At 31.9% G+C, this 24,496-nt stretch overlaps 2 protein-coding genes and 2 long non-coding RNA genes across 20 annotated transcripts in view; 3 read left to right on the forward strand and 1 right to left on the reverse strand.

Moving 5' to 3' along the window:
* The window catches only part of LOC126916138 (uncharacterized protein DDB_G0284459-like), a 49,687-nt gene extending 43,523 nt beyond the window's left edge, over nt 1-6,164 (forward strand). For 4 of the 10 annotated variants that reach the window (XM_050721582.1, XM_050721581.1, XM_050721583.1 and 1 more), the window contains exons 2-4: nt 1,969-2,367; nt 2,725-3,434; nt 4,237-6,164. In XM_050721582.1, the coding sequence (XP_050577539.1) occupies nt 1,969-2,367; nt 2,725-3,434; nt 4,237-5,848 (2,721 nt within the window). In that variant the 3' untranslated portion in view covers nt 5,849-6,164. Of the gene's footprint in view, nt 1-94; nt 228-1,044; nt 1,182-1,968; nt 2,368-2,724; nt 3,435-4,236 lie in introns of all 10 variants that reach the window. The other 6 variants (XM_050721591.1, XM_050721589.1, XM_050721588.1 and 3 more) reach the window with 3 other exon arrangements.
* A 522-nt stretch (nt 6,165-6,686) lies between these two features.
* LOC126916156 (multivesicular body subunit 12A) lies at nt 6,687-10,431 on the reverse strand. Of its 4 annotated transcripts, none has more exons than XM_050721641.1 (8): nt 10,333-10,431; nt 8,450-8,588; nt 8,119-8,317; nt 7,888-8,038; nt 7,729-7,812; nt 7,304-7,643; nt 7,174-7,224; nt 6,687-7,098 (listed from the first exon to the last, which is right to left on the reverse strand). In XM_050721641.1, exons 1-8 carry the CDS (start codon nt 10,338-10,340, stop codon nt 7,063-7,065), a joined length of 1,008 nt encoding a protein of 335 aa, XP_050577598.1. In that variant the 5' UTR covers nt 10,341-10,431; the 3' UTR covers nt 6,687-7,062. The 4 variants fall into 4 exon arrangements, with proteins under 4 accessions (XP_050577598.1, XP_050577600.1, XP_050577601.1 ...); XM_050721643.1 differs by lacking the exon at nt 10,333-10,431 and adding an exon at nt 9,771-10,037; XM_050721644.1 differs by lacking the exon at nt 10,333-10,431 and adding an exon at nt 9,565-9,711.
* On the forward strand, nt 9,935-12,037 carry LOC126916173 (uncharacterized). The gene is made up of 3 exons (XR_007710467.1): nt 9,935-10,082; nt 10,219-10,500; nt 10,801-12,037. It is a non-coding gene; the product is annotated as an uncharacterized LOC126916173 (long non-coding RNA).
* A 1,950-nt stretch (nt 12,038-13,987) lies between these two features.
* The window catches only part of LOC126916171 (uncharacterized), a 35,041-nt gene continuing 24,532 nt past the window's right edge, over nt 13,988-24,496 (forward strand). For 3 of the 5 annotated variants that reach the window (XR_007710450.1, XR_007710454.1, XR_007710453.1), the window contains exon 1: nt 20,357-20,520. This is a non-coding gene — a long non-coding RNA (uncharacterized LOC126916171). Of the gene's footprint in view, nt 14,126-18,490; nt 18,655-20,356; nt 20,521-24,496 lie in introns of those variants that run through there. The other 2 variants (XR_007710452.1, XR_007710451.1) reach the window with 2 other exon arrangements.

Raw genomic sequence — 24,496 nt, forward strand, 5'->3', positions numbered from 1 at the left:
CGATCGCTCGAAAAATCGTATGGGGTGCGGGGTTATTTCCCCCCTGATGAGACGAAGAAAATAGTCAAGCTATTGGGTACGTTTTCCGTTACAGCCATTGTATAATTACAGTTCGTGGAGCTGCGAAAATTTGTGGCTTCCTGCGATCTACTGCCTCCATAAATTTACCGACCAAACTGCCAGGCACATTACACCATTGACAACAAATCTCTCCCAGTCATAAGGCCGTGAGTTCTACTAAAACACAAAACGTCACCATTTCTCCGTTCTATTATTACGGTTGCCTGTTGTTTTACTCGAGATACGAGGCTTCTTCTACAGGCAGCTGTTACTGCATTGAACCGGCAATTATTTTCAAATAAATGCTTCTTTAATTGGTACATAATTGGTATCTTTACTTTGAGACGCTTTCCCTAGAGTCTGTCCTAGAGGGTTGAATGCTAGGGAGTGAGTTGGACTACGTTAAAGCGTTATGCGCATTGCGTATAGATGTTTCTTTTGTTGTATTTAGTGCGAATAGAAGGGTGTTATTATGTGTAAAACTTTCTGTCGAGAAGATATGGAGTCGTTCGAATCTTTCCCTTTAAGTTTGCTGAGTCCTTTGGAACATCTTTAACTCAACTGGGATACTTTACTTTGCCGCTAAAAATTTTTTAAAGACTTGACGGAAATATGAAAGAATCGTTGTTTAAACTAAAAGTTGCGACTAAATGTATTTCTATTCATTTATGAAATAATCCATCTCTGCTTTCCTACATTCGTTTTGTTTATCAAATCAAAGAATAAATTGAAATTTATAGAATAGATTCATAGTAAAATTCATTAAATTAATTCATTAACACTGTAAAGTTATGTCCAACAAATCTTCAAAGCGGTTCTTGTAAAAAAATTATACAAGAATATGTTTACAATATTATTTTTTAAATAGAAGATCATCTCTTTTACCGTAGTTCTATCAGTTATTGGATTTGTATTCTGTGTTCTAACGTTAGTTTCCTAATATAACATAAATACCACAAAGTTTAAAGGCTAAATCGATTTCAGGAATTTCTGAAGCGAGCTAAATGCTACTGATGCAAACTAACTGCTAAAGTTTTTCGAGTTGCATATACATTGGGATATTTGGTAGAGCGAAGCTAATTTCTACTTTGTTACTCGCCGAGCCCAGCAAAATCTTTTGGGTACGTTTTAAATACAGAACTGAAACCTGTTTGATCAATATTTGATTATTCATATCTGCGACCTTTATGAAATATTTAACAGTAAAAAATACTGTTAAAAATAATTCAACATTGTTACCAAAAGAAAGTTGTTTAATCAAAAATATTTCTCTTTTATATTAATACATTCTTATTCTGCGTATAATAATTTTACCTGTAATATATTTTACTCTTGATTCGACTTTCTTAGGCACCGTTATCCCATTGGAGAAACCAAGACGAAGTAAAATAGACCTTAAGTTAAAGCTCAGACAATGAATCCCCTTTTTATTTCGGCTGGTTCCCTTTCTTTCATCTCTTTTTTTTTGTCTGCTTGGCTTACCAGCTCCTGCAGGTCAGGTCCTTCCGGTCTTCGTAGTACGGTCCAGCGTTTCTACTAACCTAGACGAATTCCAAAGTTCCTTCTCCAAAGTCAACTTTCAACATTTTTCTTCCCGTGCAACAAAGAAAAGGCCCCACGTGTTTCGTCATTCTCATTTTTTTACCTCAGGTCACAACGAATTCCACCAAATTCCGCTTTTGAATCTGACTTCGAGAATTCTTTATTTCTATTCATGTACACGAACGTGTGTTCAAGTAATCGAATTAATTGACGATAATTTATTATTTTTATACGTGTATTATACCTGTATAAAGAATTGAAATTATTAACCGCAATTAAAAAGTCGTAACGAAGAAGAAAGATACATTTCATTATGAAATCTTAATAGAAGCAGCCACTGTATCTAACCAGCAAATTATTTTTCAGATGGAAACCGAGGTGCGAACTCTCAAGCAAGAGCTGGTTCGTACTCAGGAGGCCTTGAAGGCAGCCACGAAGAGATGCCGTGATCTGGTGAAAGAGCTGGACAATCGCACTGCGAACCACGAGTCCGAAAGAAGTCTTCGAGATCAGCAATTATCGCGGATACTTCGTGCTCTGTTGGTGCTGGAGGCACGGCTGAAGCAAGAGCAGAAATCGATCAGACAACTACTTTGCGAAAAGGACAATGTGATCAAGAACCAGCAGCTTGAAATCGCTAAGCTCAGACGTTACACCAAGAATTATATCAAATGCAAACGCGAACAGACCCTTGGTAAATCGTCAATGAAGCTTAACACGGCAACCGACATTAAAAACAACGATTTGCAAACGCCCAATGCCGATGTAAGTTTCGAGATATTGTGATTTAATTAAGGGCCTCATAGCAAGAAAAGCCCTCAGACTTCTTAATTTCTTAATAACGCATTCTAGTAGTCTCCCGACGTAATTGACTTTTGCAATTTTTTATCTCGTTTCGTATATTTTATTGGCTTCGTGATGAGTTTCTAATATAAATTTAATAATGGAACAAAGAAACAAACGATTTTTGAGAAAAATCTATTTCTTATGTCAAGGAACATCTTTGTAATCACATAAATATTCGCAATACGTATGCCTGAGAAAGCACATCAAGATCCATTACAATTCTAAACTGGCGCAGTAGACAACTGTAACGAGATCTCGTTTTTTTTCTCATTTCAGGCAGGCTCCAGGCAAAACTGTGGAATTAGTAAAGAGATTCAAAACCTGAAGTGCGAGATAATCACAAAACTGAATTCGTCGGAGATACCTGTTGCGCTCGAAGAGTTGGACAGAGGGGTGAAGAAGACGCACAGCTTCGCTGGGAGCGATATTTCGAAAACGAGTCTGACGAGCAGCGAAAACACAGATGTGTCGATTATCACAACCACCACAGAGGGCAGCCCCTCGTTGCTCAGCACCGAGGGTTTCTGCGAGGGCGAAAGTAGCGACGTTTCACCCGGTTCCACGCTGAATAAATCCAATAGATGTTCGCCTACGATGGTTACGGATAGCGAGAACGAAATCACAATGATCTACGATGGTGATGATGATGAACAGACGATGTTGGTTGAAAACGGTTCTAAATTGCCGAGGAAAAAGCTAGGAATCGGTAGATCGAGAACACAGAAGGCTTTGAACGAAACGGACATGATCGAACCGACGAATATCGCGAGAACGGAAAGTAAAGACGACGGAATGGACTGTAACTTTGTGTCAGAGGACGAAGAAAAAGAACAGGAACCAATTTATGTAAACGCTTGCAACGAGACAAACTCAAGAAATTTAGAACACACAGGAAACGTGATCGCGGAAATGCCGAAGATGAACGAGGATTATAGTAATAATAATAATAACAGTAGCAATAACGGGAGTAATAATAATAATAGTGTGTAAGTATTTATTTCCTTAAAAGGATACATGTATATCAGGCATTTGCCGATCGTGTAAAATGTTTATAACATTCGTTAATGTAAATTAGTTCGATAGAGACATACGAGAAACAAAAAATAGTTTAAAATCGGAGCAATATATATGCATAAAAGAAAATTCGCTGCCCGTTGTGTTTGTACGTGTTTGCTAGAAACAAATGTCTATGTAATGCTATTCTATGGATCAATGATGAATGTTTGCAATATCTTTTTGCCAACATTTATGTAATTGCAGTAACAGAAGTAAATACAAGAGTTGTATAAGAACAACACAGTGTATAAGGCTAAAAGCATACAATCTTCTTCTGCACCTAATAATTAGAGTTTATATGGTAGGAGTCCAGTAGTTTCTCGATTCCCGCTACCTATGATTTTTCAATCAAGCATGGAATAAAAGTTCAAGTGCTAGCAACTGAATTCACTTGACAGGAATTCAGTCAATTATTCGTTAAATAAAATTTCGCACCAATAAATTGTAGGTGGCAGCCATTTGAGACTTAGTCGTTTGGGAGAGAATATTCGTCGATGGCCTAGGTAGCTTAATTGAAGAAGCACCCCGCCCGATGAGCGAAAAATCCGCGTTCGAATCCCGATCGCAGTATCCATCGGCTGAATATTTTTCTCTCTACAAAATAGAATTCAGATAAATGGAATGTTGCTATAATAAATGATTAGATTATTATAGTTCAATATATTATATATTCACATTGTTATAGAAAAATATTTCACAACGTATTTTTAAATTTATATTTGACTTCTATAGATGCCTAAAAATGGAAATCGAAGAACACAACGCAGAAGAGACCAGCGGGAACTGGTACAGCGACCCTGACGAGGATAAAGTCAACGACGACGTCTTTAGGCACAGCACATATCGACCGAATAGCAAACATAATTCCGTTTTGGAGTGTGTTAATCAGATCCTTTTACGAGACATGGAGGAGGAAGAGAGTATTCTTTCCATACCTAGGAAGTTTAAACATCGAGGAAGAATCGTCCGATTTCAACCAGCTAAATTATCGGATATCGAGTCCGTGGGATCTGAAATGGAGAGGAAGAACTCTGAAGAAGGAATTACAGAAAAAGAATTAGCTAGCAACGAATTGACCGATGTTTCTGTAAACAGTTTCGAACCCACTGCTACAGAAGACGAGTTTGGCATGAGTCTTACTGAAAGTACTTCAACCTCAAATGTTGCAACCACGATCACGAATCATGAGTCGAGTCTTGAGGAAGAATCGGAAGAATCAAAGGCTATTCCAATTGTCATTATAGAACCAAAGGTCGAAGTTGAGGAGACGAGGCATACGAGTTTCCCCTCTTCACAGGTGATACAAAAGACGAAAACGTCTGTAAATGCGTCGAATCCACCTTTAAAATTAGAGCGTATCGAGGAAAAGACTTGTCTGCAGATGTCTACGAAAGGATTGACCATAGCGAAAAATTTGGATTATGAGGATATCGAGTCACTTCCGGAGATTATATCACCACCTCCTAAAACACCTCCTGCGTTGCCTCCCAAACCGCAGTTCAAGAATAACACGTTAATCTTAAAAAAGATTCCTAGCCCCTCGTTTCTCATCGATGAGACGCGGAAGAAGCAACAGCTACTTGAACCTAGTTCGTCTGAACATAGCAAGAAGATATTCGGTTTTATATCTTCTCCTTTAAAATCTGCGGGGATTAACGTATCATCTGCGAGAAGTTTAAACTTCGACGATGCGATTAATAAAGTTACAGGGAACAATGAAGAGGGGAACTTCTGGAAAAACAGGTTTAATAATGTCCGATCTTCATTCCAGACGCGTCAGAGCGTCAGTCATGAAACTAACGGGGAACAAACCCGGAAAATTCCCAGAGTCACTAACATCGTTCGCCATTTTGAAGAATTCAAAATTGGCGGTGAATCGGAGGATCAAACAAAAGAACGCACGAAAACCAAGGAGAAACATGTCCATTCAGAATTTGATCAGGAATTTGATATCAGACAAAATTTTGAAGAGTTCAATTTGGATGAATGTGATTTGTCAGATGATCCGGATAGACCAGAGGGCGATGGATCGGAGAGGCTCGGTAATCTTGGGGCGACGGTTGGTCAGAACGAGAAAACTGCCGCAACCAAAGACAATAATAATGTTCCTCTTGCTGCGAGCAATTCGAGCAGCGGCTACGATCACTTCTTAGAAACTACAGGTCTTAGCAACAAATCCATATTAACACCATCGAGGTTGCTGAGCAACCACAAGAGTATGTTAAAGCCAAAAGACGTCAAGTATAAGAATAAGATCAAAGCGACAGCAGTTATGGAAAAACATGGTGTTTCCACGACGAACAATACTACCCATATTAGACATTGGACTGGCCCATTCGTCTGACGACTGGTTCAAGTTTTTCCAAAAAATCTGTTTCGACAAGAAGCATCTGCCGAAGGAACTTAAATTAATAAGCAAACGAAAAGTAGTAACCATAATATGAATTAGTGATCATTAAAACCGTGCTAGGAACACGATTCTTTAAGTGCAAAATGTAATTCTGTAAATTATTAATGTTCTCTTTCCTCTTTTTAATACCTTTATCAGATCTTTTGTTACTAAAGAAATTGTGGAACGTAGAAGTTAATTTATTTATAGCACCTTCAATTTAAAGAATACTTGAATATGTTGTATATTTTAATAAAATATCGTTTACCTATTTATAGCATTACTAATCAATTCACAATGGATTGAGTAATTAATAGTACATCATTGGGAATAGCTTATAAACGTAAATACTTACATACGTTAATAAGCTTTTTTCACTATAAAGTGCCACAAGTAAGTTCATTTATTACGGAAATCAACGTTTTTGTTATTTTCTAGTTAAAGTTGTACATCAAAAATTGAAAATATTAAATTATAATGGTCTTAAATTAAGCTATAATTACGTTCATCATCCGGTATTTTGTTAAATTTTAAATATCAAACTCTAATCAGTATCTCAACCAATTGTTAGTTAAACGTTGTAGCATTTGAGAATCTGTATGTACGTAATTACGGATTAACTATTCATCAACTAAATGATACAAAAGCAAAATATACGCATTCTATAAAAGTATTAAAGGCATTCATTCGAGGATAAAAGTAAAGATGTACTTATTTTTTGTTGGAAATAAAATTAAAGATGACTTTATTGAAAGATTCCTGCGTTTGATTAAGAAATAGGAATACACCAGTATAATATTAAGTATTTTGTGGCGATTTATAAACAACTAGAACATATGATACAATTATATATAATATACATATATATAACTTCTACTATCTATAAAAATACAACGCAACTCTATAAAAATACAGTGCTAACTGTTACTGGTATCAAAATCTAAATAGAACATGGAAGAGAAAAGTACTTTAGAAAATGGACAATATTTAAATTCGAACATTTCATCGGTAAATGTTTTGAAAGTAATTCCATTTTCGTAGGTTAGTATGAATCACTCGTTCAGGCACTCTATTACACTTGGCTAGTGCTATATTATCAATACAAATGTATAGACATAGCTGAAAAATTGCGTGAAGAATCACGCAATTAATTTGGCACAGTGGTTTCTTCAAGTTTCTCTCTCTGCACAAAAATCGTAAAAGAACTGCAAAATGAAATAAAAAATAAGAATATTAAAAACATTGGTACATTACGTGCTTTGAATAAATATTAATTGTACCTCTTTATCCAAGTCTTTCTGAGTCCAAATTTTAATCACAGGAAGTTTATTCTAAACAATATGAAATAATTGTTGAAAATATATGAAATTATATACAAAAAAATATAGATTTTTTGTAAAAATTACTTACAGTAGAAGAATCAGAATGAACACTAAGACGTGGATTAAGAACAAATGGGACTCCATCCAAATCGGAAGATCCTGGTAGTGTACCATAAATTGATGTAGATCCAACAACTGTTGATGTAGGGGGTTGCGGAGCAGGTCTCGTAGGTCTAATTCTTGCACTAGGACTCAAAATTTCATAATCTCTATCGTTAGATTCCTCTGTATCCTTTCCTCCACTTCCACTAATTTTTGGATAAACCCCATTTGCTGGTTTTGGCGAAAACTTTGGTTTTGGTGGCCTCTCGGGCGGTATTCTATGGGGTGTCCCATTTGATGGATTTGGGGAAGCACTTTGTAGTAAGCTATAAATAAGACGTTATATAGAATAAGTGGTAAGCATTAAGGTAAATATATCTTAATTCCTTTTAAGATAAAGATGATTCTTACTCTATATTAACATATGACTGTGAATTTGAATTCCCATTTACAATATCCACAGTTTTGTAGCAAACACAAACTCCGTTAATAACACTGAAAAGAATAGAAATAAGAAGAATAATTTGATCTTTATAAAATTTTCATAAATATAAAATTCTATAGATATACCCAGCAGCAATAAATCCATTTGGTGCCATTTTAGATGTATAAACCTTATGTATAACTCTACTACATATGATAATATCAGTAACTGCTTTCGAGCATAGTTCCTTATTTCTAATTTTATAGCACACCTGTTTCTTTCTCCATGCCTTCTGCACTAAAATTCATTATTGCAATGTACTAAATGAAAATACATTCCTGATAAATGATACATTGATTAGTCTTACGTATGCTCACTTGAATCTACAGTATAAGAAATTATGCTATATCCTTCTGGAGGAGTATCTCGTTCATTAATGACTACGATATCTTCGACCACACACTGGGGTAATCCTTCAGTCTTTGAAAAACATATGTATCTACCTTTCTTTTTAATAAAAAGTCCACTTTCTCTCCATAGATCAGCATCAGTATCTTGGTCATATGTTCGTGATACCTAAAGGTAAAATGACATTTAAAAATAGTACACATCTATAGAAAAGTAAAAAATAATAATATAAAAATAGTTATAAACACCAGGTTAAATACCTTAACTTATTTATACAAACTATCTTGTGAGGTTACTTACCACTGTAAAATTTGGTGGACACTTATCTATATCTTCAACAATATTTATGGCTGTGATGGGCCTATCATCAGGTAATACAGACGACAACTGGTGAACTAACATTTTGTTGCAATTAATCTTTTTAGACATTATTGCAACCCTGTTAAAAGTATATTTGTATAACTATTCATGTTCTCTTTTTCTTGTAACATATATTATCTCACATATACAAAATGTTAAATGTAATTTGTTATAAACTAATAAGTCTAATCAACTGCTTCACAGATAATCACACTGATTGCAAAAAGTCAATTTGATAAATTGTAACATAACTTCAAAGATATTTTAAATATCACAATTAATACAAGACATCAAGTAGTTAATATGTTTTGATAAGTGTGACAAGAACAGCTTTCATTGACATAAAACACATTTCTCTACCAAAGTTCATTATATGTTGATTCATTAAAAGCGCCAGGAATTGAGGAATGTAACTGTGTGGACGTCCCCTACTTTATCTTGATGACCTATTTTCGATCGATAAAAAAATTTGCGGTACATTAAAAATTGCTTGTAATAAGGAAATTTCAAGCAATAAAATTTTAACAATAACATCTTTGAAACACGATAAAAACGAATTACTACAAAGGACGCATTGCTTATGCATATACTTCACTTAATATAATTAATCTTTGAAGTATTCACGGCAGAGAAACACACTTAACCATTAGTAATCATTCACGAAATTCGCACACTTTTCAATTTGCTTACCTTTGGAAAAAAATTGGAAATTTCGCGCGACACAAATTTAAAAACTTTGCATATTCATTAATTTATCTGTCGTTGTACTTTTAATCAGCCGGTCACTTAATTCCAACAGAATAACACGGCAATTTTCGATCGAATAACGATCGACTGGTTTTTTCTTTGACACGCAATCCTATTCTTCGGAAGATTCATTCGTAATAAAGTGAAGGTACTTCAATGCATATTAATAAACAAAAAGGATGGAAAGAACGATTGAAGGAATGAGCAGGACGGAGGAACTAACAGAGAGGAAAGTATCTATTGAGAGAAAGATAAATGTATACATATACAATCAATTGTTCCGACACAGCTAATATTTTAACACTCACGTATTTTCAAATGATATGTGATAAAAACCTGATAAGATAACTAACGAAACTCATAAACACTGTTACTTATAAGAATGACTTTCCTCCTTTGTCTCTTCGTTGAACGTTTTAACTAAATTGATATCAATGACATCACTTTTACCACCACCACAACCGTAATGACCACCATCTTAACTGACTAGGGTAGTTGTGTTCAATAAGCTAACCTCTGTTTCCGTTCCTTACACGTCGTGAAACTTTACGGCGCTTTTCCTCGTCCTTCCTACACGATTCGCTTTTGCCGGATATTCGCTTGGTGTTATACGTATCACTCAGTTTTTAAGTGAATTAATCCCATTCCCAAGCAATAAGAAAATGGATAAGAATCATACGCCACCCCTTTATCAGCATGTTTATTGTTTGATCTGCTTAAATAAATTGTTTAATACGATTTAAATGTACGACAATGTGATACTTTGACCAACAGTGACCATGGCCATGACACTCAGGTTTGATACTGAAGCTAAAGAAACCGCAAGGTGTTTTGTTTATCCTTTCAATGCTTCTATTCAAAATTTAATACAATTTAAAGTTAATGTTTTAATTATATACATATATTTCGGGCTTAAAGAGATTATTAATAAGTGGAATTAATGTTATAAATTTTCAAATCAGATGCTAATTTTCAAGTGTACGAAAATGACAGATGGCGCGGATGTTTGCATCTAAATATTAGAGGTACATTGGTATATATATACATATAAAGAACAGTAATATGTATTCACCTACCTTACCATTGCCGTCGCTTACTATGGTGTTTATTGGTCAAATGGCGTATGATCAGTTTGGTCTTCTAATGAAATTTCGTGACATAGAACAAGGGTACAATAAATGGACATTCACTGTGGCAAAACATAACTCTTTTACGAATAACTCCATGTTTCAACTATTAAAAAGGTATTTATTAACAATACTTACGTTTTCATTGATTTTCTTCATTAAGAATTACTTCTTAGTCGTAAAGTATATAGTTTGTTTAATGTAAATAAGAATAAGTTTGCAAATCAGTCGTGACGCAATTAATTTGCAAAAAAGTATAGAACTGATGTTAACACTAAACCTACCAGCGCCGGTCAAATTGACCACTCTCGAATTTCTGTTCAAATTTAACCATATTTAAACTTTATCATATCGCTTCATAATTTCTGACTTTTCCTAAAATACGCATGCAATATATTTTCCTGTATTTAATTTTAGTTTACTCTTTTATTTTCTGAGAAACATTTATATTCTGCCTTGCCTACCGTGAGCGCTCATTTTGACCGTCCGACAAAATGTGTTAGTTAATCTTAAAATAAATGCTATCAGTACAAAGAAAAGGCTATCTCAAGATCAGATGATAAATAAAATCAGTAATAACAAATAATAACAACTGTTACGCCCGTAACCTTGTCAGAAACCATAATTCATACATGTATTTATAAATATTTACCCTAAAAATGTCAAGACTTAAAAAAAAAAATTATAAGAAAAAAAGAACGGACCTAGAAGAGGACTGTTCAGTGTGCGATGAACAAGAAACTTCAGCAACTGAAAACTATTTACAATCAAATCAGAGTTGAATATTATAAATAAATATTCATATCCAGGGCAAAAAGAAAAGAAATTATCATTGATAGCAAAGAGTAAGACTGATGTAAAGAACCAACATATCGAAACTGGGCTCATTGGGACAGTTTGGAAAGAAATAGATGCAAGTCTCAAACCTGGCAGGACATCAGTTCATAATATTTTTAGGATATTTTTACGGTTAAACGGCATATTATAAAAGGACAAGTAAAGACGGCATTTTATCTTATTACTGATCACCATATAATGAATCATATAATAAAATGTACCGAAGAAGAAGCATTTAAAGTATTGGGAATTACGAGGGAGCTGGATACAACAGAACTAGATGCATTTATTGCTCTGTTATATGCACGCGGTGCATATCAGGCAAAAAATTTAGATGTCTAATATTTGTGGAATAAAATTTGGAGACCTGCATTTGTTTTAAAAACAATAAGGAGGAATGACTTTGCTGAAATTATGAGGTGTATACGATTTGATAAGATGAGCGAAAGAAGAAAACGTTTACAAACCAATAAATTTGCAATGGTATCTACAGTATAGGGCCAATTTACAGAGAATTCACAGAATTGTTATAAACCTAGTGCATACGTTACTTTTATATAAAGAATCACGGAAAAAAACCATGCAATAAAACTATCAACAAGTACTACAAAAAACTTGTCAAGGTTAAGTAAAAAATTGTAAAGGTTACAAAATTACGAAAATTTGTTTAAGATGTGGGAAATATTTATGCGGCAAATGTACATTTGAACTTGTAAAAAACGCAGCAAAATTGAATAAGATATATTTCTATATAAATAAAAGTGTAATTCTATTTAAGTCTATAATTAAAATTAAACAAAAGTAAATTTGGATGAAATTTTATGAAAGTTCATCATTTTATATACATTTAGTTATAAATTAACCATTATCTATGTTAAATCATTACTTCTTTAATTACCGATCATTTTGACCGCACACGGTAGGAATAGGTATACACGGAGTATTGGTAGGTTTAGTGTTAAATTGGAGCAAACAATAGTAAAAGCAATTTAAAATATAGAACTGCATTTGATAACAACATTTTATTCAATAAACACATGAAAGAAAAGTAATGTAGTAAGAAAAACAAAAAAATTTCTTTTTTTTAAATTTATGTTTGATTCATAGTTACTATTATATTATAACTAATACGTTTCCTTATTACTAGAAAAGAATTACTTTTGTCACACGAAGTATCCTTGGTCTGATAGTTTTGTATTAGTTGTGACGATATATTTTGTTTTGTTTTTTCTTTTAATGATTTTTTATAACAAGCCATACAAATTCTCAAATCCCTTGGATACAGTTTATTAGCTAGTTGCATTCCCTCCTCGATTAAACTTACAGACGATGACTGGTCCTTTTCATAACTATTAGTTCCTACGAGATCAGAGGAACATAAGGCTATCTTAATATGTACCAAAAAAAACACCTATTGGAAACCATAAACAAATGAATAAACTGTATAAAACAGACCATGTAAAAGTATATTATTTAAAATATCGTGTAAAGAGACCAGGTATATAAATGTAATAAAAATTCAAGAATGGACATAGAATATTTCATGTCAATATATTATTGTTACATAACAAATAATTAATTTAGTAACAGAATAATAATAATATAAATTAAGTTGTAAATGTAAAGTAATCACAATGTTTTGTGGAAGTTTCAAATTATATAACTTAAAATATTAGGAATACTCTTTTCATGTATGAAAATTAAATTTTAAAAAAGAATTATATAACAATAAACATTATTCCTAATGTTCAATATTACTAAAATATTTCCAAAGATTAGAAAATTTATTAGAACATAACAGATACAGCACATATTACTAGTATACACAAACTTCACAACATAAAAACATACCCAATATGCACATCTCATTGCCAACATATGTTGTGGATATGTTGTAAAATAGACTTATCAAGAGTTATTGGGAAAACACAATATTGTTGAAACGTAATCTGGATATGTTGCAACGTAGTATAGTTGAATATGGAGCAGATTATGAAAAATTATATTGATATATAACATATTGCCAAATTATAATTTCAATGTGTTATAAAATAGTATTGCTGGATATGAAACATACAACTGTTAAAAATTAATATGGATATCATACAAGACTTGCTTAAATATTAGGGATATGTTATAATGTATTACAAAAACATAATTAGGATATGTTATAGCATAATATTGTTCAGTATGCAGCAGAGTATGAAATATAATATGGATATGTAATAATGTATCATCAAAATGTAATTTCGATATATACGAACACGGTATTGTTCAGTATGGCACAGACTGTCGAAAACAATATGGATATGTTATAGTGTATTGCCACACATAATATGGATATGTTACAACACAGTATTCTTGATTATGGAGCAGAGTATGAATAATTATATGGATATGTGATAATGCATTGCTAAAATATTATATACATTTACCAGAGGATACAGTGCCTGTTTATGGAACACGCTATTGTTTAGAATGGATATGGATATTAACAGGGATATAGTATTTCGAAATATTACTGTTTCTAAATGAATATGGATATATTACAGGGTATTGCTCAGATAATATGGATATGTGATAATGTATTGCCAGAACGTTGTCTGGATATGTTGCAACATAATACTGTTGAGTATGCAGCAGAGTACGAATAATTATATGGATATGTGATAATGCATTGCTAAAATATATACATTTGCCAGAGGATATAGTGCCTGTTTATGGAACAAGCTATTGTTCCGATTAAATATGGATATTAATAGGGATATAGTATTTCAAAATATTAGTGTCTCTAGAATAATAGAGATATTTTACAGAGTATTGCTCAGATAATATGGATATGTGATAATGTATTGTCAAAACATCTTCTGGATATGTTGCGATATAATATTGTTTATTATAGAGCGTAATATGTAAAATAATATGGATATGTGATAATGCATTACTAAAATATTATATACATTTGCCAGAGAATACAGAGCCTGTTTATGGAACAAGCTATTGTTTAGAATGGATATGGATATTAACAGGGATATAGTATTTCGAAATATTACTGTTTCTAAATGAATATGGATATATTACAGGGTATTGCTCAGATAATATGGATATGTGATAATGTATTGCCAAAACATAATCTGGATATGTTGCAACATAATATTGCTAAGTGTGCAGCAGAGTATGAATAATTATATGGATATGTGATAATGCATTGCTAAAATATTATATACATTTGCCAGAGGATACAGTGCCTGCTTATGGAACAAGCTATTGTTTAGAATGGATATGGATATTAACAGGGGTATAGTATTTCGAAATGTTAGTGTTTCTAAATGAATATGGATATTTTGCAGAGTATTGCTCGGATAATATGGATATGTGATACTGTATTGCTAAAACATAATCTGGATATATTGCAACATAATATTGCTGAGTATGCTGCAGAGTATGAATAATTATATGGATATGTGATAATGCATTGCTAAAATATTATATACATTTGCCAGAGGATACAGTGCCTGCTTATGGGGCATGCTATTGTTTCGATTAAATATGGATATTAATAGGGATATAGTATTTCAAAATATGATTGTTTCTAGAATGGTATAGATATTTTGCAGAGTATTGCTCAGATATTATGGATATGAGATAATGTATTGCCAAAACATAATCTGGATATGTTGCAACATAATATTGCTGAGTATGCAGCAGAGTATGAATAATTATATGGAAATGTGATAATGCATTGCTAAAATATTATATACATTTGCCAGAGGATACAGTGCCTGCTTATGGGGCATGCTATTGTTTCGATTAAATATGGATATTAATAGGGATATAGTATTTCAAAATATGATTGTTTCTAGAATGATATAGATATTTTGCATAGTATTGCTCAGATATTATGGATATGAGATAATGTATTGCCAAAACATAATCTGGATATGTTGCAACATAATATTGCTGAGTATGCAGCAGAGTGTGAATAATTATATGGAAATGTGATAATGCATTGCTACAATATTATATACATTTGCCAGAGGCTACAGTACCTGCTTATGGAACAAGCTATTGTTTAGAATGGATATGGATATTAACAGGGGTATAGTATTTCGAAATATTAGTGTTTCTAAATGAATATGGATATTTTGCAGAGTATTGCTCGGATAATATGGATATGTGATAATGTATTGCCAAAACATAATCTGGATATGTTGCAACATAATATTGCTGAGTGTGCAGCAGAGTATGAATAATTATATGGATATGTGATAATGCATTGCTAAAATATTATATACATTTGCCAGAGGATACAGTGCCTGCTTATGGGGCATGCTATTGTTTCGATTAAATATGGATATTAATAGGGATATAGTGATTAAAAATATTAGTGTTTCCAGAATAATATGGATATCTTGCAGAATATTGCTCAGTTTATATGGATATGTGATAATGTATTGCTAAACATAATCTGGATATATTGCAACATAATATCGCTGAGTATGCAGCAGAGTACGACTGATTATATGAATATGTGATAATGCATTGCTAAAATATTATATACATTTGCCAGAGGCTACAGTGCCTGCTTATGGAACAAGCTATTGTTTAGAATGGATATGGATATTAACAGGGGTATAGTATTTCGAAATGTTAGTGTTTCTAAATGAATATGGATATTTTGCAGAGTATTGCTCGGATAATATGGATATGTGATACTGTATTGCTAAAACATAATCTGGATATATTGCAACATAATATTGCTGAGTATGCTGCAGAGTATGAATAATTATATGGATATGTGATAATGCATTGCTAAAATATTATATACATTTGCCAGAGGCTACAGTGCCTGCTTATGGAACAAGCTATTGTTTAGAATGGATATGGATATTAACAGGGGTATAGTATTTCGAAATGTTAGTGTTTCTAAATGAATATGGATATTTTGCAGAGTATTGCTCGGATAATATGGATATGTGATACTGTATTGCTAAAACATAATCTGGATATATTGCAACATAATATTGCTGAGTATGCTGCAGAGTATGAATAATTATATGGATATGTGATAATGCATTGCTAAAATATTATATACATTTGCCAGAGGCTACAGTGCCTGCTTATGGAACAAGCTATTGTTTAGAATGGATATGGATATTAACAGGGGTATAGTATTTCGAAATATTAGTGTTTCTAAATGAATATGGATATTTTGCAGAGTATTGCTCGGATATTATGGATATGTGATACTGTATTGCTAAAACATAATCTGGATATATTGCAACATAATATTGCTGAGTATGCAGCAGAGTATGAATAATTATATGGATATGTGATAATGCATTGCTAAAATATTATATACATTTGCCAGAGGATACAGTGCCTGCTTATGGGGCATGCTATTGTTTCGATTAAATATGGATATTAATAGGGATATAGTATTTCAAAATATGATTGTTTCTAGAATGGTATAGATATTTTGCAGAGTATTGCTCAGATATTATGGATATGAGATAATGTATTGCCAAAACATAATCTGGATATGTTGCAACATAATATTGCTGAGTATGCAGCAGAGTATGAATAATTATATGGATATGTGATAATGCATTGCTAAAATATTATATACATTTGCCAGAGGCTACAGTGCCTGCTTATGGAACAAGCTATTGTTTAGAATGGATATGGATATTAACAGGGGTATAGTATTTCGAAATATTAGTGTTTCTAAATGAATATGGATATTTTGCAGAGTATTGCTCGGATAATATGGATATGTGATAATGTATTACCAAAACATAATCTGGATATGTTACAACATAATATTGCTGAGTGTGCAGCAGAGAATGAATGATTATATGGATATGTGATAATGCATTGCTAAAATATATACATTTGCCAGAGGATACAGTGCCTGTTTATGGAACAAACTATTGTTTCGATTAAATATGGATATTAATAGGGATATAGTATTTCAAAATATTAGTGTTTCTAGAATAATAGAGATATTTTGCAGATTATTGCTCAGATAATATGGATATGTGATAATGTATTGCCAAAACATAATCTGGATATGTTGCAACATAATATTGCTGAGTATGCAGCAGAGTATGAATTCTTATATGGATATGTGAGAATGCATTGCTAAAATATTATATACATTTGCCAGAGGATACAGTGCCTGTTTATGGAACAAGCTATTGTTTCGATTAAATATGGATATTAATAGGGATATAGTATTTCAAAATATGATTGTTTCTAGAATGGTATAGATATTTTGCAGAGTATTGCTCAGATATTATGGATATGAGATAATGTATTGCCAAAACATAATCTGGATATGTTGCAACATAATATTGCTGAGTATGCAGCAGAGTATGAATAATTATATGGATATGTGATAATGCATTGCTAAAATATTATATACATTTGCCAGAGGCTACAGTGCCTGCTTATGGAACAAGCTATTGTTTAGAATGGATATGGATATTAACAGGGGTATAGTATTTCGAAATATTAGTGTTTCTAAATGAATATGGATATTTTGCAGAGTATTGCTCGGATAATATGGATATGTGATAATGTATTGCCAAAACATAATCTGGATATGTTGCAACATAATATTGCTGAGTGTGCAGCAGAGAATGAATGATTATATGGATATGTGATAATGCATTGCTAAAATATATACATTTGCCAGAGGATACAGTGCCTGTTTATGGAACAAACTATTGTTTCGATTAAATATGGATATTAATAGGGATATAGTATTTCAAAATATTAGTGTTTCTAGAATAATAGAGATATTTTGCAGATTATTGCTCAGATAATATGGATATGTGATAATGTATTGCCAAAACATAATCTGGATATGTTGCAACATAATATTGCTGAGTATGCAGCAGAGTATGAATAATTATATGGATATGTGATAATGCATTGCTAAAATATGATATACATTTGTCAGAGGCTACAGTGCATGCTTATGGAACAAGCTATTGTTTCGATTAAATATGGATATTAATAGGGATATTGTATTTCAAAATATTAGTGTTTCTAGAATAATATAGATACTTTGCAGAGTATTGCTCGGATAATATGGATATGTGATACTGTATTGCTAAAACATAATCTGGATATATTGCAACATAATATTGCTGAGTGTGCAGCAGAGTACGAATAATTATATGGATATGTGATAATGCATTGCTAAAATATATACATTTGCCAGAGGATATAGTGCCTGTTTATGGAACAAGCTATTGTTCCGATTAAATATGGATATTAATAGGGATATAGTATTTCAAAATATTAGTGTTTCTAGAATAATAGAGATATTTTACAGAGTATTGCTCAGATAATATGGATATGTGATAATGTATTGTCAAAACATCTTCTGGATATGTTGCGATATAATATTGTTTATTATAGAGCGTAATATGTAAAATAATATGGATATGTGATAATGCATTACTAAAATATTATATACATTTGCCAGAGAATACAGAGCCTGTTTATGGAACAAGCTATTGTTTAGAATGGATATGGATATTAACAGGGATATAGTATTTCGAAATATTAGTGTTTCTAAATGAATATGGATATATCACAGGGTATTGCTCAGATAATATGGATATGTGATAATGTATTGCCAAAACATAATCTGGATATGTTGCAACATAATATTGCTGAGTGTGCAGCAGAGTATGAATAATTATATGGATATGTGATAATGCATTGCTAAAATATTATATACATTTGCCAGAGGATACAGTGCCTGCTTATGGAACAAGCTATTGTTTAGAATGGATATGGATATTAACAGGGGTATAGTATTTCGAAATGTTAGTGTTTCTAAATGAATATGGATATTTTGCAGAGTATTGCTCGGATAATATGGATATGTGATACTGTATTGCTAAAACATAATCTGGATATATTGCAACATAATATTGCTGAGTATGCTGCAGAGTATGAATAATTATATGGATATGTGATAATGCATTGCTAAAATATTATATACATTTGCCAGAGGATACAGTGCCTGCTTATGGGGCATGCTATTGTTTCGATTAAATATGGATATTAATAGGGATATAGTATTTCAAAATATGATTGTTTCTAGAATGATATAGATATTTTGCATAGTATTGCTCAGATATTATGGATATGAGATAATGTATTGCCAAAACATAATCTGGATATGTTGCAACATAATATTGCTGAGTATGCAGCAGAGTGTGAATAATTATATGGCAATGTGATAATGCATTGCTACAATATTATATACATTTGCCAGAGGCTACAGTGCCTGCTTATGGAACAAGCTATTGTTTAGAATGGATATGGATATTAACAGGGGTATAGTATTTCGAAATATTAGTGTTTCTAAATGAATATGGATATTTTGCAGAGTATTGCTCGGATAATATGGATATGTGATAATGTATTGCCAAAACATAATCTGGATATGTTGCAACATAATATTGCTGAGTGTGCAGCAGAGTATGAATAATTATATGGATATGTGATAATGCATTGCTAAAATATTATATACATTTGCCAGAGGATACAGTGCCTGCTTATGGGGCATGCTATTGTTTCGATTAAATATGGATATTAATAGGGATATAGTATTTCAAAATATTAGTGTTTCTAGAATAATAGAGATATTTTACAGAGTATTGCTCAGATATTATGGATATGTGATAATGAATTGCCAAAACATAATCTGGATATGTTGCAACATAATATTGCTGAGTATGCAGCAGAGTATGAATAATTATATGGATATGTGATAATGCATTGCTAAAATATTATATACATTTGCCAGAGGCTACAGTGCATGCTTATGGAACAAGCTATTGTTTCGATTAAATATGGATATTAATAGGGATATTGTATTTCAAAATATTAGTGTTTCTAGAATAATATAGATACTTTGCAGAGTATTGCTCGGATAATATGGATATGTGATACTGTATTGCTAAAACATAATCTGGATATATTGCAACATAATATTGCTGAGTGTGCAGCAGAGTACGAATAATTATATGGATATGTGATAATGCATTGCTAAAATATATACATTTGCCAGAGGATATAGTGCCTGTTTATGGAACAAGCTATTGTTCCGATTAAATATGGATATTAATAGGGATATAGTATTTCAAAATATTAGTGTTTCTAGAATAATAGAGATATTTTACAGAGTATTGCTCAGATAATATGGATATGTGATAATGTATTGTCAAAACATCTTCTGGATATGTTGCGATATAATATTGTTTATTATAGAGCGTAATATGTAAAATAATATGGATATGTGATAATGCATTACTAAAATATTATATACATTTGCCAGAGAATACAGAGCCTGTTTATGGAACAAGCTATTGTTTAGAATGGATATGGATATTAACAGGGATATAGTATTTCGAAATATTAGTGTTTCTAAATGAATATGGATATATTACAGGGTATTGCTCAGATAATATGGATATGTGATAATGTATTGCCAAAACATAATCTGGATATGTTGCAACATAATATTGCTGAGTGTGCAGCAGAGTATGAATAATTATATGGATATGTGATAATGCATTGCTAAAATATTATATACATTTGCCAGAGGATACAGTGCCTGCTTATGGAACAAGCTATTGTTTAGAATGGATATGGATATTAACAGGGGTATAGTATTTCGAAATGTTAGTGTTTCTAAATGAATATGGATATTTTGCAGAGTATTGCTCGGATAATATGGATATGTGATACTGTATTGCTAAAACATAATCTGGATATATTGCAACATAATATTGCTGAGTATGCTGCAGAGTATGAATAATTATATGGATATGTGATAATGCATTGCTAAAATATTATATACATTTGCCAGAGGATACAGTGCCTGCTTATGGGGCATGCTATTGTTTCGATTAAATATGGATATTAATAGGGATATAGTATTTCAAAATATGATTGTTTCTAGAATGGTATAGATATTTTGCAGAGTATTGCTCAGATATTATGGATATGAGATAATGTATTGCCAAAACATAATCTGGATATGTTGCAACATAATACTGCTGAGTATGCAGCAGAGTATGAATAATTATATGGAAATGTGATAATGCATTGCTAAAATATTATATACATTTGCCAGAGGATACAGTGCCTGCTTATGGGGCATGCTATTGTTTCGATTAAATATGGATATTAATAGGGATATAGTATTTCAAAATATGATTGTTTCTAGAATGATATAGATATTTTGCATAGTATTGCTCAGATATTATGGATATGAGATAATGTATTGCCAAAACATAATCTGGATATGTTGCAACATAATATTGCTGAGTATGCAGCAGAGTGTGAATAATTATATGGAAATGTGATAATGCATTGCTACAATATTATATACATTTGCCAGAGGCTACAGTGCCTGCTTATGGAACAAGCTATTGTTTAGAATGGATATGGATATTAACAGGGGTATAGTATTTCGAAATATTAGTGTTTCTAAATGAATATGGATATTTTGCAGAGTATTGCTCGGATAATATGGATATGTGATAATGTATTGCCAAAACATAATCTGGATATGTTGCAACATAATATTGCTGAGTGTGCAGCAGAGTATGAATAATTATATGGATATGTGATAATGCATTGCTAAAATATTATATACATTTGCCAGAGGATACAGTGCCTGCTTATGGGGCATGCTATTGTTTCGATTAAATATGGATATTAATAGGGATATAGTATTTCAAAATATGATTGTTTCTAGAATGATATAGATATTTTGCATAGTATTGCTCAGATAATATGGATATGTGATAATGTATTGCCAAAACATAATCTGGATATGTTGCAACATAATATTGCTGAGTGTGCAGCAGAGTATAAATAATTATATGGATATGTGATAATGTATTGCCAAAACATAATCTGGATATGTTGCAACATAATATTGCTGAGTGTGCAGCAGAGTATGAATAATTATATGGATATGTGATAAGGCATTGCTAAAATATTATATACATTTGCCAGAGGATACAGTGCCTGTTTATGGAACAAGCTATTGTTTCGATTAAATATGGATATTAATAGGGATGTTGTATTTCAAAATATTAGTGTTTCTGGAATAATATAGATATTTTGCAGAGTATTGCTCAGATAATATGGATATGTGATCATGTATTGCCAAAACATAATCTGGATATGTTGCAACATAATATTGCTGAGTGTGCAGCAGAGTGTAAATAATTATATGGATATGTGATAAGGCATTGCTAAAATATTATATACATTTGCCAGAGGATACAGCGCCTGTTTATGGAACAAGCTATTGTTTCGATTAAATATGGATATTAATAGGGATATTGTATTTCAAAATATTAGTGTTTCTAGAATAATATAGATATTTTGCAGAGTATTGCTCAGATAATATGGATATGTGATAATGTATTGCTAAAACATAATATGGATATGTTGCAACATAGTATTGCTGAGTTCGCAGCAGAGTATCTATAATTATATGGATATGTGATAATGCATTGCTAAAATATTATATACATTTGCCAGAGGATACAGTGCCTGCTTATGGGGCATGCTATTGTTTCGATTAAATATGGATATTAATAGGGATATAGTATTTCAAAATATGATTGTTTCTAGAATGATATAGATATTTTGCATTGTATTGCTCAGATATTATGGATATGAGATAATGTATTGCCAAAACATAATCTGGATATGTTGCAACATAATATTGCTGAGTATGCAGCAGAGTGTGAATAATTATATGGAAATGTGATAATGCATTGCTACAATATTATATACATTTGCCAGAGGCTACAGTGCCTGCTTATGGAACAAGCTATTGTTTAGAATGGATATGGATATTAAGAGGGGTATAGTATTTCGAAATATTAGTGTTTCTAAATGAATATGGATATTTTGCAGAGTATTGCTCGGATAATATGGATATGTGATAATGTATTGCCAAAACATAATCTGGATATGTTACAACATAATATTGCTGAGTGTGCAGCAGAGAATGAATGATTATATGGATATGTGATAATCCATTGCTAAAATATATTCATTTGCCTGAGGATACAGTGCCTGTTTATGGAACAATCTATTGTTTCGATTAAATATGGATATTAATAGGGATATAGTATTTCAAAATATTATTGTTTCTAGAATAATAGAGATATTTTACAGAGTATTGCTCAGATATTATGGATATGTGATAATGTATTGCCAAAACATAATCTGGATATGTTGCAACATAATATTGCTGAGTATGCAGCAGAGTAATAATAATTATATGGATATGTGATAATGCATTGCTAAAATATTATATACATTTGCCAGAGGATACAGTGCCTGTTTATGGAACAATCTATTGTTTCGATTAAATATGGATATTAATAGGGATATAGTATTTCGAAATATTAGTGTTTCTAGAATAATAGAGATATTTTGCAGATTATTGTTCAGATATTATGGATATGTGATAATGTATTGCCAAAACATAATCTGGATATGTTGCAACATAATATTGCTGAGTGTGCAGCAGAGAATGAATGATTATATGGATATGTGATAATGCATTGCTAAAATACATACAATTGCCAGAGCATACAGTGCCTGTTTATGGAACAAGCTACTGTTTAGAATGGATATGGATATTAACAGGGATATAGTATTTCGAAATATTACTGTTTCTAAATGAATATGGATATATTACAGGGTATTGCTCAGATAATATGGATATGTGATAATGTATTGCCAAAACATAATCTGGATATGTTGCAACATAATATTGCTGAGTGTGCAGCAGAGTATGAATAATTATATGGATATGTGATAATGCATTGCTAAAATATTATATACATTTGCCAGAGGCTACAGTGCATGCTTATGGAACAAGCTATTGTTTCGATTAAATATGGATATTAATAGGGATATTGTATTTCAAAATATTAGTGTTTCTAGAATAATATAGATATTTTGCAGAGTATTGCTCGGATAATATGGATATGTGATACTGTATTGCTAAAACATAATCTGGATATATTGCAACATAATATTGCTGAGTATGCAGCAGAGTATGAATAATTATATGGATATGTGATAATGCATTGCTAAAATATATACATTTGTCAGAGGTTACAGTGCCTGTTTATGGAACAAACTATTGTTTCGATTAAATATGGATATTAATAGGGATATAGTATTTCAAAATACTATTGTTTCTAGA

Source organism: Bombus affinis, chromosome 5, assembly GCF_024516045.1.
Source record: "Bombus affinis isolate iyBomAffi1 chromosome 5, iyBomAffi1.2, whole genome shotgun sequence".
NCBI lineage: Eukaryota > Metazoa > Arthropoda > Insecta > Hymenoptera > Apidae > Bombus > Bombus affinis.